Source organism: Rhea pennata, chromosome Z (assembly GCF_028389875.1).
Source record: "Rhea pennata isolate bPtePen1 chromosome Z, bPtePen1.pri, whole genome shotgun sequence".
In the NCBI taxonomy this organism is placed as follows: Eukaryota; Metazoa; Chordata; class Aves; order Rheiformes; family Rheidae; genus Rhea; species Rhea pennata.
In genome coordinates this window covers 68,178,083-68,193,399 of record NC_084702.1, presented here as the reverse complement: position 1 = coordinate 68,193,399, position 15,317 = coordinate 68,178,083, and the positions used below count along the sequence as shown (strand labels likewise).

The 15,317-nt window shown below is 35.7% G+C and overlaps 1 protein-coding gene across 2 annotated transcripts in view; it reads left to right on the top strand.

The window, feature by feature from the left end:
* The window catches only part of WDR70 (WD repeat domain 70), a 141,106-nt gene that overhangs the window by 201 nt on the left and 125,588 nt on the right, over window positions 1-15,317 (top strand). For both annotated transcript variants that reach the window (XM_062599421.1, XM_062599420.1), the window contains exons 3-5: window positions 163-246; window positions 2,765-2,879; window positions 6,080-6,278. In XM_062599421.1, the coding sequence (XP_062455405.1) occupies window positions 163-246; window positions 2,765-2,879; window positions 6,080-6,278 (398 nt within the window). The remainder of the gene's footprint in view (window positions 1-162; window positions 247-2,764; window positions 2,880-6,079; window positions 6,279-15,317) is intronic.

The window sequence follows — 15,317 nt, the reverse complement described above, 5'->3', positions numbered from 1 at the left end:
GTGGCGGCGGCGGGTTCCTCTGCCCGCTCCCTGCGGCCGTGGGCGGCCGTTGGCGGCGAGAGCGGCCGGGTCGCCGCCGCCCGGAGCGCCTCTGAGTGAGGTGGGTCACTGCCACGGTCTCCTTTTTCTCCCCCTCCTTTTTTTTTCCTTGTTTTTTTTTAGGGAAAAAAGCTCGGACTTTTGACCTGGAAGCCATGTTCGAACAAACGAGAAGAACTGCTGTGGAAAGGAGCAGGAAGATCTTGGGTAAGCGGCGTGAGCGTTGTCAGCTATTGCTTTTTACAGTGTACTCCGTTACTCTGTGTTGGGGTGAGGTTCTAAGCGCCTTATGTCGCTTTTCTTTGTGGGGGAAAAAGTAGGTTGGTTCTAGGAATACAATCTGAAGCAGTTTGGGGCTTACTAAATCGGTAAGTTGTTGATTTGTATGTACTATCAGAGTACATACAAGACAGGAACGCACAAGGTTCTGCGTGTGAGGTGTAGCCAGCACAGAAGCGAGGGTCGGGTTGGAATACAGCCTTCTTTCCTTCCTTATTTTAGTTAGTTTTATATTTATTGTGTAAAGGGAGCTAGTACAGGTAGCTTTAATTTAGAGTGAATAGAATAAAAAAGAAGAAACAAGGGGATGCTTTTCGTGTCTTATAACATAGCAGGTTTTATGGCTGCTCCTCGAATTGGTCTTCATCCCCCTCTGTGCTCGAGGGAGGTAAGTTTTCAAGGTGGCAACTTCGGAGGGGAAGATAGTGAAAATGGTATGTTTTGCTTCTGATCATAGAATCGTAGAACGGTAAGGTTGGAAGGGACCTCTGGAGATCGTCTAGTCCGGCTCTCAGCACAGCCTGTACGGAGATTGAACCTGTGATCTTGGCGTTAGTAGCACCATGCTCTAACCAACTGAGCTAGACCTGCCCCCCAATCCAACCAAATACCATTCGAGTGAGGATCTTTGGGACGTAAAACCATGTGGTTCTAGAGTTCCCGTTGCCAACCCGAATGTCCACAGTTTCTTCCTCCACTTGTACAATGTGTAATGAATGCAATGCACACACATTTTTTTTCTTTTTTTTCTCCATGTGATGCTATCATTGTTGAGTAGCTTCTGTCCTACTGGGCTTAATTCAGTCTCTAAAATTTTGCAACTTGTGAAGACAGTAGACTTTGAAGCCCTTTATCATGGAGACAGTAGTTCTTCATGAACGAATGAGAATATCTCAGTGCTAATTATATTCAGGTTTTAATTGCATGCAGAACGATATAATCCTGTGGAGGCTTGCTGATTTTATGGAATTTATGGCATTGTGAAATTCATGTATATAGGGGATCCCAAAATAAGATTTGCATGCTTTTCTCCTACTGGCTAAGTCTAAATACAGCAAGAATTCTTCCATGTTGGGAAGCTTTTCATGTTTGATACTGGTCCAGCTTGTGCTATCCTAATCCCTTTTGAGAGATCAGCTGACTGCACCATGTTTTAGTTCAACATGGAAATCCTGTAAACAGCTGAGTGGTTAAACAGTCAAATTGTTAGATTGATGATTGATTGACTGATTAATAAACAGCCAGAACAAGTGTTTTAGTCTTTTGTAGAGCTTTTTGAATTGCTGAATTTTGAATTTTTGTTTTTTGTTTGTTGAACTTGAATTTCTGAAACCAAAGAAAAATTTTTAGAATCTTCACTGGAATAGGAACGCAACATATTGTTGATTGTGAGATCAGTTATTTTTCCAAAAATGACAAAACTTTGTAATTAATTCGGCTGCTTACCTGAAAAATATATGTTGCCATTTGTGGCACGTAGTACTTGAAAAAGTGTAGAAACATTTCTTTTTTTTTTTTTTTTGTACACTATGAACATTCTATTTCTAGATTACCCAAAATACCCTCCTGCATTGTGTTTGATAACATTTGGAAACAGCTCCATCTTGTCTGTTACCCATGAAGAATTGAGATCAAAATGTGTTTCCTAGTTCTGTATCATGCAGATGTCTATGTGTCTCTTCAGAAGAAAACGCTTTTATGTTGTACTGCACAACTTTTAGCTGATAGTTTAAGAGATATAGAACTGTTTTGCTAAGTATATGAGAGGGAAACAAGAAAGTATGTTTTTTGTATAGGGAGAAGATGATAAAGTGTGGTTTTTCTCTGCTTAACAGAAGTAATTTGAACAGCTTTAAGAAACAGAGTAGTTGTATCTGTTTCTCTGCACCAGTCTCACTATTCTATGTAAGATTCTTATTGATATTTTTAAATGAGAGATTCTGTTTTTTTGTTGATTGCACTCTTCCATTGAGATTATTTCCAGTAAGTGAAATGGGGATAAATACGAAGAGTTGTGGCCATTTATTTTCCATATATATTTAGAATTCATTTATTTACTTATTTATAAATATGTACTGAATTATTTCTCTGTGCTATGTGAATTTCAAGAACTGTTTGAAGTAGGCGTACTATTTACTGTCATGCTATATAAAGTTGAACATACTTCAATATCAGCATCATGATATGATCAACTTATGTTTGTTAATCTATACAAACTAATGCTTGAAAGGTGCTTGCGTTTTCCCTGAGACATCTTGTTTTTCTGAGTGATTGTTGTGTTAGCAGTGGAAATCTGATATTTTTTTTTGATTTTACCTTTTCAAATGTTTTATGTCTGTTGAGCAGAGTAAATTTTTTTTTTTCATTTTCAGACCTACATGAAATTTTATTATTTCATGAATATTATCTTGATTATTTGTCATTTACTTGCTCTCTCCATATTCAGAGGCTCGTGAAAGAGAGCAGGAAGACCAGGCTGAAAAGGAATTTAGACGTCTGCAGCCTAATTCACCAGCTTCAGCCTCAAGTGCAATAGGAGCTGAGTCCACATTAACTCCAAGGTACTTAAATATGGTGGAAGATTATTCCATTTAACAGCTTCCTTATCTGAAGGGCTTGCTTTTTCTTCTGCTTTTTTTGAAACGTGAACATCATTTAACTTGTACGTACGTGTCTATGTTGTCTGAAGTCTCTCAGGGGAAATGCTGATTCCTGAAAAATGTGTCAATATTTACAAATGTTAATATTGTATATAGTCAGTGGTTAGTTTTGCCTTGTAGTATTTTAGTGTGAGAACAGAATTCTGTTTCAAAATTTCTTTTTTGACTGTTGCTCAGAAAAACTGTGGACTTTTGCTTAAGTAACAATGTATTATACTATAGAGCCTCTGTTATATTGTATGCATAAAGGAAATGTATTCTATGCTACCTTTCACCTTTGGCATTCTGAAATACCTTTTTGGTGAAATAATGGAAGATAACAAGAATTTAAATGTAATGTGATCATGTACTACATTGGGGGATTTCAGTTTAAGAAGTTGTTTAAGACAAACAGTAAAGTGAAAAGTAACCAGGTGATCCAGCGCCTTCCCCAAATCTCCTTTTTAGATAAATGACTTGAGAGAAGAGAACTCTGGACACTTTATATAACTCCTTTTGAGTATTCTGAGTCAGGTAGGCTCTCGTAACTTGCCAGAGCTCTGTTGATATTAAGGTTGTTTTATTTTTACTGAGGATGGAGAACAGAGGCAGTGATGTGAAGAGCCAGAGTGGAACTGTAAGCTGAACAGATGTCAGCTTACAGTTTCGTATCTCCTTGTAAGCTGTGGTGTGTAGTTTAGAACTTAGTGCTGAAAACAACGGGAAGCTAGTGAGGGAGACATGCCATTGTGATTCAGATGCAATTCAAAAGGATAATCCTAAAACTGATATTTGAACTATGTAATATAGGACTTGGTAGAGTATAAAAGTTTTATTAACAGCACCTCTTTGTATGATGTAGATGTTAATAGTTATAAGCTGATACAAAATATCCAGCTTGTTCTATTGTCCAAAAAAGGCAACATTTTCCTGCATGTTTTTGTTAAATACATTACATTAGATTATTGTACTAGCCCCATGCTGATTTTTGTAATTGTTAGAAAGGACTTGGTCATTCCAGAAAGACATGGAGAACAGTTATTGATTCTTTTTTACTTTTGAACTCAATTAATACAGAGAGAAAATTTTGCTGGTTACAGTACTTATGTATTTAAGTACAATAATAATTATACTTTATGAAAGGAGAACACCTACTGGTGTCTAAAAAAAATTGTCAAAGAAAATAGTGTGTGTGATGTGAGGAGAGTGAATGTGTTGGGGGGGATATGCCCACATAACTGCCCAACTCTTAGAATATTTTTTATTTCCATTCTCAGTGTGCCATCTAGACTCTAATGTAGCCTTTTTTCCTCTAATGATATTCCTCTTATTGAGGAGGTAAGCAGAGAAAGCAGAAAACTTAATTATTTTCACCTCTGAATCCTCGGGGAGGGGCTGCCAAGTCTATGGTTCTTTTGCTACAGCTTCAGATTCAGGGAGACCATAAGCCATAAGGCTGAAAAGTTGAAGGGGACACCGCTGTCTGCTTCGTTCTCTTGTCCTTCTTTTGTCAGCGCCGTTGCTGGCCACTGTTGGGAGGACGTTACTCAGCTATATGGGCTTTTAGTATAGCTCCTATTTGGATGTTGTTGGGTTTGTCTTCCCAGTCAGGACAGAGGATACCAGTAGCTGTAGCTGCGGTACTTGGCCAAGCTCTCTGTCGAAGCTTGGAGAGCGGTGAATCACTGGAATTACGGCCATTTCACATGCTGAATGATTACACTGCTCTTCAATATACTGAACTGTTTGACTTGATGTATTTATTCCTGCTATCAAATGAGGGAAAGATAAAGGTACGCAGTTAGGAAAAAAGCAGCATGTTGTTCTTGGGCATCTATGGGAAGATCTGAAAACGTGGGAATCTGGGATTGGAAGGGCATCCTTGAATCGTTGTATAGTGTGCACCATTTTCACTGGCAGCTGTGTTATATGCTTGTTTCCATTCTGAGACTAGTTAAATTGTGTGCCTCTTGGGGAAAAGATTTGGGGCTTGCTGGTCTGGGAATGCATATCAACACTAATGCAACTCGTTTGCACATACTATAGTAAAATTGTTAATTACTATAGCTAATTATACTATAGCTAATTTCAGTCCATTAGAGCTCTTCAACTTAGCTATAGTAAAATTGTTAATTAACAATTAAAAATTGTTCTAGTGGAGCTCTAACTCTAGTGGACCCAAATCCTCTTCAGGTGTTTGAAAAGCTTCCTTTTGATAGTTGGCTATTGATTGTCCCATTGCCTTAAAGTAAGAGGAGTTTATTTTATTTGAGTTAGATTTATTGGACAGGGATATCCTGATGTAGAACTTTAAATGTCTCCCATCACTGTGTGAGGAAAGTTTGTATGTAGAGGTAGTATCTTTTATTAGGCTAGTAAATATAGCTGGAAAAATTAGACAAGCTTTCAGGTGTGTTAGACCTTATAACTGTAACATCTGAGAACCTAATTCTTACTGTTTTTAGTTAGTTTTGATTTTTTCCTAAAATAGAATTCAATTTACTAATCCAAGGCAGATGTTGCTGTATAACCTGTTACCTGCTTGATGTACTGCTCTTCTAGGAGGCATACTGACACAATTATACAGTTTAGAACCTCTTTCTCTAATGCTTTATTATGTTCTTGAAATTGTATATTTTTATTGCTGTTTTTAAGCGATAATCCAAACTTAAAAAAAAAAATCCTTCTATCATCTTTTCTTCCTTTCATTGTTAAACTATCTTTTGTACTCTGCCTACTTGTAAATCGTATATGTACTCCTAAAATATAAGCTCACAAAGGACTGTCTTGCAGTGTGAGTCTTTTATCTCACAGAATCTGAAAGGAAGAGCTAATGTCCACTGCAAAGTATCACTGTAATGGTAACCTAGGCTCACTGCAAGGAAAGACTCTTAAACTCACTTGAAAGTAATGTTTTAAAATTATTACAAGTTTTCTGCTTGCCAGTTTCAGACATTCTGCCTGCTGTTAGAACACCATCTGCTTGTTAACTACCAGCAGAGGGAGCACATCTACTTTGAATGAGTGTGGATTAAATAGTTCTGCTTACCTGTCAGAAATTTCCAAATGTCAAAAATGTGTTCATGTTCTTGAAATAGCAATTTTTAAAATTTTCCATGCAGAGATGCAGCCTGTAGTGAAAGTGAAGATAGCTCAGATGAAGAGTTAACTGGTCCTTCTGTGCAATCCCAGACTTCAGCTCAAAATCAAAATGAGGATTCTGATGATGATGATGATGAATTCATTGGGCCACCACTTCCACCTGGGTTCAAGGACAGTGATGACGATCATGATGATGACGATTTACAGGAGGAAGATAATGTAAGTATTTTATTCCTCTTTAATGTTTAAACACTTCAAGTAGACTCATTTTTTTTAACTATGCTCTTTCTTTTATGATTGAATTTGTGGGTGAAGTGTGTAACTGTTGTTTGAAATGCAGATTTCATGTGATCTTTTTTTCCTAATGATTATTTAACAAATGCAACATTCTTCTTAAAATATCTGGATTTTTTTTGAAAACATACATGTGATTGGTGAATTTCTCTTGTATAGGTCATTCTTTCTTATTTGCACATTATACAGAAGTAGGAGCAATGATATAAGGGGTGTTTTGTTCTTTCTTTTTTAATTTGAAAATGTGCATCTCCAACAGGTAGTCTGAGTAATAGCTACTGTCTTGAAAGCACGTGAAAGTACTTTGTTGATACTGAAGGAGATGCTTAGTTTCGATCAGTTTTGGATCTGGATAGTTTGCAGTCAATTTCAAGATCCAAATTTTGAAAGTACTCAATATGATGAACCCAGATGCTTGTCATTAAAAAATAAATAAATAAATAAATAAATAAAAATTTACACAAAGAACAACAAATATAAAAAAGTGTCCATTAATAGCTGGTAACTTTGTCTATGCACTAGGAAGTGGTAAATCTCAACAAATGTATGCTTGTTCTGCACAGGTGTTCTTTCTTTGGGGCTTCATCAGAATGCCCGTGTAAATCACAGCTCTCCCAAGCTGTCCCCATTTTTCTTCCTAGAAAAAACAATCTTCTACTCTGTTGTCAGCACATATGAAGCTTGTAACTGCCTTATAGTGCTGAAATATTGAAGCCACACAGAGAGAAACAACTAGGCTTGGGAATCAAGTCCTGCAAGTATCTTTAATTTTGAGATAGTAAAACATTCTTTGAGCATCTATCTAATGCTCAGAGGATTTCAATGTATACTGTACTAAAATAAAATAAAGTAAACTTGAAATCATGTTATAACCTGGCAACTAAACTTAAATTTAAACCTCATGTTTGCTAATATTTTCACTGAAGTATCACAAATAACTATGGATCAGAAATGTCTTTTAATAACTCATCCTGATCTTTTCTAGACAGACTTTATTCTTAATTGCTTGTGTCTAGGTTGCTTCCTTACCTACTTTGTTCTTATTTTCTTAAATACAGACTGAGATTTGAAAATACCGGTATTATCAGGAAAAGTTGTCTTAGGGGGAAAACAAAAAAACCAAAAAAAAAAAAAGAAGGAAGTGATGCTTCTGTGGAAGAACACGGGGTAATTGATGTATTACATACTGGAATATATAGCCCTCTTGTCAGGGTCTTAAAGAAAAAGATTGATTTATAAACTGAGTATCTCTAGATTCTTTCTAATACTTGAGGGCATTTTGCACATGTTGGAAAATGAAAGGGAATTTTGTTTAAAACAGTCTTTGCAAAATAGCTGCAATAATAGTGCTTCTTCATATATACCTAAATTTTTCTTAATTTGTGCCAGAAATTGCTAGAATTGTCACTTTCTGCACTTAGCAAAAAGCATCATGTATTTACCCTACGTAATTCGATTCTGAAATAAAATAAACGTACACATTTTCAGTAAAGTGTGGTGGCCGCAATCTTCCGCACATGTACTAAAGAGTTTTTGGATAACACATGCTCTAGTCTTGCTCTTCTGTTACTTTTTTACTTATGTGGAAAAGCATTATTGCATTTGTGGAACCTGGGAGTATATGCCCCCCACCCCCCAAAAAAACCAAAAAACCCAAAAAACAAACAAACAAAAAAAAAAAAACACAAAACCCTCAAACAAAAACAAATTGGTGTGTACTGGAGAAAACACATGGAAGCATCCTGTAAATTCTGACTAAGCAGATGACCATGGTTTTACCACTGATCTTTGCCTTTTTCATCACTGTGATGAAACAGGGTTATAATAAACTCTGTTAACAATACTGTGATTGCCATGCATATACCAGAATTGTTTGGCTACATCAAAGAAAATTTTACCACATTGGTTGAGTAAGCTATAATGAAAATGAACTAAATACATTAAAGATCTGTTTTTATTACATCATCAGTGGAAGGCTGTCATTTTTTGACATCTCTTTTGTAAGCAGAGTAATTTTATTAGATTCACATGAATAAACAATCCTGTATATGCTACTGTTCCAGTCTATGGTATAATCTAGTCTTTAATCTCAATAGGGAGTGCTATATGGATTTCTAGATGTAATCACATTAAACTACAGATTAGTGCCAAGTTGTGGCAGACTCCTTCATTTGTGTGTAATTATGGAATAAATTAGGTCCTTTAGGAAAATGTAACTAAATGCTGAGCACTCATTTAAGTAGTGTGACAGCGTGGGAAAACGGTAATATTTAATAATTGAGAAATTACAGAAAGATGTATATAATCTCATAAGTCATAAACCTCTGAATATTTTAAAGGTAACAGGTATATTTCAGAGAACAGGATAAGACTTTCAATGGTAGAAGTAGCTTATGAAATGAAAAGTGGGTTATCAGCAATGAAATAGAAACCATCTGTTCCTTTTTAATCCCTCTGTGTTGTAGTGTGCTGTGTGCCTGTTTTCTGTTGTCCTCTATCAAAGATGGCTGCACCTTAGTAGGGCTTTGTGTTTTGAAATCTCTAAAGTTAATTCTACTATAATTATCTTTTTAAAAGCCTGGATTGTTACTTTAACTTAATATCTCATGTGCTGTTGAGATATTATTTTTTTCAGAATTGCTTGTATAACTGTTAGATTTATGATTCTGAGTATAATTTATTTTCATTTGCTATCTCTAAAGGGCAGTGGGCAGCTTTTTTATGTAACTCCTGCTAGTTTGTTGAAAATACCAAAGGGAAAAGAATATGCGGAACCAGCTGATTTAGATCAACCTGTCTTTTCCAGTGTTTCTTGCTAGTCACTTTGTTTGCTGCTTGACTGTTTTAATTTTTAATTTAATTTCTAGCCATATTAAGATATAGGTGCTCTATATTGATTTATGTATTTGAATAATGCTACAGTTGGCTTGAAAAAGTTAACTCTGGCTCCCAGTAACTACAAAGGCTCATAATAAAAAGTTAATCAGACAGACAGGTAACATGCAGACTGGTATGATTTAAGTTTGTCTGAACTTAAGACAATAGTTACAAAACAGTCTAGAATAGATTTGGTGGAGAATAAGCAGAGTGGCAGAAATATGAGACTTGTGGGTTTTCGGTCTACACAGTTAATTTATAACTGGGAAGATTTTGGGTCAGTATGGATGTCAGAGGCCTTTGGGGTCTAGAGTCTCCCCTTACTGCAGCTCATGAACTGAGTTTTTTTCTTTCCTGTGAATGGAATAAGGAAACAGCTGTGCTTTCCTGATTTCCTGTTGATCGATTGGTGATCACAGTAAGATCCTGTGAGTCCCCGAAAAAGCAAGTGTTGATGTTATGAGAACTCTAATTCCTTTTTCTTGATTGTTCATCAGGCTGTGGTTGGTATGCATGGGGGCAGAAGTGGGAGAAAATAAATGAAAACCTGAAATTAATATATTTTTGGATGGATTATGAAACTGGCTCTTTTGTTATACTTTTATGATGATGTAACTTAAAACATAAGCATTTATATTTTTGACTGTGAAGGAAACACATTTTTCTTTAGTAGTTGTATGAATTGAATTTCTGTAGTATAAAGTCTTTTAGGGTTTGTATAACAGACAACAGGCATCAAAATGGTAGTTTCACCCTAGTAGTTTGCCACTGTTTCTCAAACCTGTCTTTAGATGTGATTTTCAGCAGAGGAACGTCGTTTTGCCTCTACTGCTTGTTCATTTGTTGCTTTTCTTTCTTAAATGAGACCATCAATAGCAGTATTTATGAAAATTGTTTGCTAGGAGTTGTATGGTCTTTTTGAGTGTAAGGATGGCCCAGAACTGTCCAACTTACATTGTTTATGCTATGAATGATCCTCAGGTTTTAGAGTATTAACTAGTAGTTATTACCTTGAATTGGAATTGTTCATACCTTTATTGGTGTTTTTATAGGAAAATTGGTAATAGCAGTTAATCACTGAACGCTCTTCCTTGAAATATTTTGCACTGGCACTGTTGGCTTTTAAATGTTTTGCATTTATGTAATTTGCAGACATTGGTGTAAAATCCATACTGAATGTAAATTTCTGAGCTGAGCCATATATTGCATTCCATATATGAATTCTGGCTTGACTTTCTACTGTGAATTTACAGGAGTTCATTTTATTTATTCACATCTTCATGGTAGCTGTTGTAATGTATCTCTCTGATTAAATTCAGTGTTAGTACTGATGGTAGTTAAATTTTGTAAATAATTGTTTAGATTTAACGGCTATATTATATTCACCTCCATTCATTGCTGCAGTGGTGACTCTTAACAAAGCACAATACATGCTTGTAGGTACTTACACAAATATTTTACAGGGTTTTTTTGTAGTTATGTAAGGGACACTGCTGCATTGACTATGATTTAAGCACATTAGGTATGATTGGTCTTGAGTCCCTCTGACGTTTTCCAGTTGTTACAGCTTTCTTTTTAAAGACTTGCATTAATTGTCAGAGTAAGGAGGATGAGGCTTAGAGTTGCCTATTTGAAGCATGGTCAGTGCTTTGTAGTGCTTTTTCTCCAAATGGAGCAAAAAGCTTGGTCAGGTTGTTGCTGCCTGTTTTTCATGTGGTCATATGTTGATGGGAAAAGGGCGCAAGCAGAGAGTATCCTGTAGCCTGAAGCTTTTCATGTTTGCTTTCATCTGCAAAAGTATGCCTTCTTCAGAAACTTAAATCTTTTTGTTTCTAAACAGGTGTATTAAAAGGGAGAAGGGCTTGTATTTTAGAGGGCAGATTCATATTAAGGGCAATTTTTTATGAAAAAAATAGAATTTTTCAGAGGCTTGGTAAGGTGTGAGATATTTTGAGTCCTGTCAAGCTCTGTCAGCTTTTTTTTTTTCCATGGGTAAGATGCATTTGGGTACATCTTGCTTCTCTAGTGCTTGTGCAATCAAAATAAAGATTGGGTAGAAGGGGACAGGAGATTAGCCAAAGTAGTTTTCAAGACTGGAAGGTAGACAGTTTTAAATCTAGGACATAGCGAATTCTTCAAGGAGAGATGTGACGCCTATTAAAATACATTAGTAAGGGAGTGTGTGTTTGTGTTTGGGAATAGTTGCTTCTGTGTGTAATTAGATAAATGTGCTAGGATACTTAACAGGATATAATGGAGCACTAACACCTTGTGATGCTTTTTTCCTCACCTGAAGCAGCAGGAATAGAGCTAGTTGTTAGAAAAACTTGCCAGGTGAATTTGTGAGGCTTCTTATGGAACTTAGTTACAGATGATTCCTCTTTGGAATTGAGTGCTTTTTTTGTCTGCAGTATTGAAGAGATAGTAATCATGCTGTAATTATGTCCCTGAAAAAAGGTACAGCCTTGGTCCTCTCCAAGGCTGTACTCTGATTTGGGCATATTTCCAAAAAGATATTCAAAGTTCTAGAATTGTTTGGAGCCACTTTTAGATTTTTGCAGGGATTAACAAGACATACCCATAATACTCTTGTTTAGAATGGAGGAAAGCCATTTCCTAGTGAGATTTGTATGTATATGTATGTATATATATGTATGTGTATGTTTGTAAAATCTAAGTAGACTATAATTACTGCAATTAGAATTTGGCTATTGTGCCAGGCTAAAAATCTTTGTCTTGTAAAAATAAATAATGGCATGGGAACTTAAGTCATCCTGAGGAGTTTTTACATTTAGGCTGAGAGAGTGTCTGTCCTGATAACAGATGAATCATATTTACCCAGTCATGTTTCATCTTGTTTAAAAAAGAAAAAATGAACTAAGGGACTTGAAGGAAGATCTAGACTGCTTATAGCTCAACAATGCAATTTGTACATGTGCAAGAGAGACTGAAAAATGCAGTTTTGAGAAAGGCATTCTTTTTGAGCTACCTTTATTTTTGCCAGTGTATCAATGACTAGGTAGCAATTACCATTGCGTCAACTTCCTTTTGTATTACCTTCCCATATGGTCAGGAGGAAAAATGCTTTTATAATATTATATAGATACTATCTATGCATAGACAGACTCTTTCAGTGGTGCCCGGTGACAAGATGATGGGCAGGAAGATCCACCTGGAATCTAAGGGAAAACTCTTTCACTGTGAGGGTGGTCAAACACAAGGGCAGGTTGCCCAGTAATGTGAAGTCTCCATCCTTGGAGATACTCTAAAGCTGTTTTGACAGCGAGCTGGTCAGCCTGCTGTAGGTGACCCTGCTTGTGCAGGGAGTTGGACTGAATGAACTCTAAAGGTCCCTTCCAAACTCACTGTTCTGGGATTCAGTGAAATCCCAGAGTTTTTCCTCTATAGATACATATTCAGTCCTACGTTTTTTCTTCTGTATGTCTTTTGTGAGATAATCAATAGGTATACTGATCAAAGTACTTTTGTCAAATTCAAAGTATTGAAAATGAAGGATAGTAACTTGAGTCATGATCTAGAACATAATTATTGTTACTGTTATCCCTTTTAAAGGAAACTTAAAGATCTAATCTTTTTCTTTTTTCTTCTCCCCTCTTTGCTACTTTCTGCACAGACCCTTCAAAAGGTTGGCTTGACCTGATGGAGCCTATGGAAAGCTCCTTTGCAAGCTGTTAGTGCCACTTCTAAATTTGGAAAGGGACCTGTTAAGGATGATGCAAAATGTTTCTTCATCTCTGTGACTGCAGAGCTCCCACACTTGGAACATGAGATCCAAATGCTTATTCACACACCATTCATTTATTATTCACACACCATTTGTTTCCTTGAAACCAGTAGATTTCGTGGAAGCTGGTACCCTCAGAGAGTAAAAATGCTCTTTTCTACCAGCCGTGTTTGAGGCATGGGTAAATTTGAGACCTTTTAAGGAAAAAAAAATCTAAGTCTTTCAAAGTACATAATGTTTTAGAGGAATATTTCAGTCACGAGATTGAACTTTCTTTATAGTGTTGTTTAACAACGATATAGCTATAAATGTCATATGGAATTCAATTCCTGCAATGGCATGTGAACGTATTACTTTATTTACTTCTATTAGAAGTAAGGATCTTTGAGGTGAAGCCAAGTTGGAGGTGAAGGGATCAGACTTCATTTATTGTTTAAGAACCTAAGACACTTAAGAGTCAGCCTGAAGCAGGGACTGCCTCCTTACAGGATACTTTTATTGGCAATTGCTACAACAAATTTTCAGAGTACTTTTATAAGGAAGCACAATTAACATATTGTATCTGTTACTGTGTGGAATACATAAATGGAAGATGGTAGCTTTTCTTTGTATCTGGCATATGAATGCTTTCTTTTTCAAAAAGTTTTCCATACTCTAGGAGTGGTGAGGAATACAGATGTATAGAACTTTTGCTTGAATGAACAGAAAATAAAGTGGATGATAACAAGTATTTGAAATATTTATGATTAAGATGATTAAATAATTTTGAAGGTCTGTATTTGAAAGAAGAGTGTAAGTGACATGTAGTTACATTTCCTTTCCAAAACAAGTCTTCACAGGATTTTTGATTAACAGATGATTTATGTTAAACTGCTGGAACTGCAAACTACTCCAGTGGTATCCTTGGAGAGCAATTTTGTTGACTCTTGGAATGTCTGCTGTTTGTTTAAAAGATGACTTTAGATTTTTATGAACGTGAGACTACCACATGTAATGTTTTAGAACTGCTGCAATGGCATCTCTTATTTGCAGGTGGGCACTTAGCAGTATGCAGGGACTTTACATACTTGTTGCTGACACTATCCAGATCACAAAACAATCATATAGAACTTCCTTTACTCTTAGTTATCTTCTTCTGTATTTTAATACCTAATACAGTGATTTTCAATTTATTAGTATCTTGTGTAACATTTTGCTCCCTTTTCTACTACCTACCACCTTGTCTAGTATTTATAAATATTTGTGCAGCTTGCATCATTGTAACTGAAGGTTGATAAATGTTCATATAATATTTATGGGACTATACTACAAATTTTTTTTGATTTCCTTTCATAAATCACTTTTTCCAAAGGGACAAAAGAACTGTAAAGTTATGAATTTTTATTAACAGTCTCCTTTCATGCTCCAAATCTGAGGCTTATGAAATGTGTTTAAAGCTGTTACTTGGATTCCAGTGAGTATAACTGTTGCTTTATGTAAACTGTTTATTCCTTTGTTCTACTTGAGGCATTTTGTTTTAACTTTGAAAATTATCAGTGTATTTTACATTTGTTGTTTTTGTAGAAAAACGTTTTGAAATGTCTGAAATAATACTACTTAATGAGGAATAAAATAGAAGAAGAAAACTGAAAAAGAAGCCTTTAAGCTCTTACATCTTATTTTTTGTGAGGACAGTAATGTAATTTAAAAAGTCAGGTGAGTTAGAAGTGGTATTTAGTTTTCAATTAAAATACTACTTTGTAAAGCAAAAACCATATTATTATCATCATGCTTGAGAATAGTGGAAAGATGATATATTATATAACCTCCCCTTCCAAATTAAAAAATAAAAAAAAGCTTTGTGGGGAACCTTTATGCAATAGGAGTGAGAGACTCTTTGTTCGTTCTTCTAAATGGGGCTTAATGCAATTAGTTAATAAGTAGCTATCTTATGAAGCTTAGCTTAGCTTCATTTCTTAAGGTTGGATTACTCTGGTCCCTTCCAATCTTACTGTTTCTATGATGAGATCCTTTTCCACATATATAGCTGTGTTGACTTTGATGGGACTATGTATATGGACTTCCAGATTTGTAAGTGGGCCTGAGGATGTATATTCAGTGAGACTACCAGCATTGTATGTTTCCTTTTACACTATTGATGAGACAGAAAATACAGACAAAACGCTTACAGTTTGGTTAAAACAGAAGAGAGGTTATTAGTGACTTCCAATTTTGCTTCCAGGCTTAACTGATTAATCAATGTTAGTAATTTTAAATGTATGAGACATTACAGAAAAGTACACTCTTGAGGTGCAAATAATAGCTGGTGGAACTAAGCAGTCTTTTATGTGTCTGTATGAGAG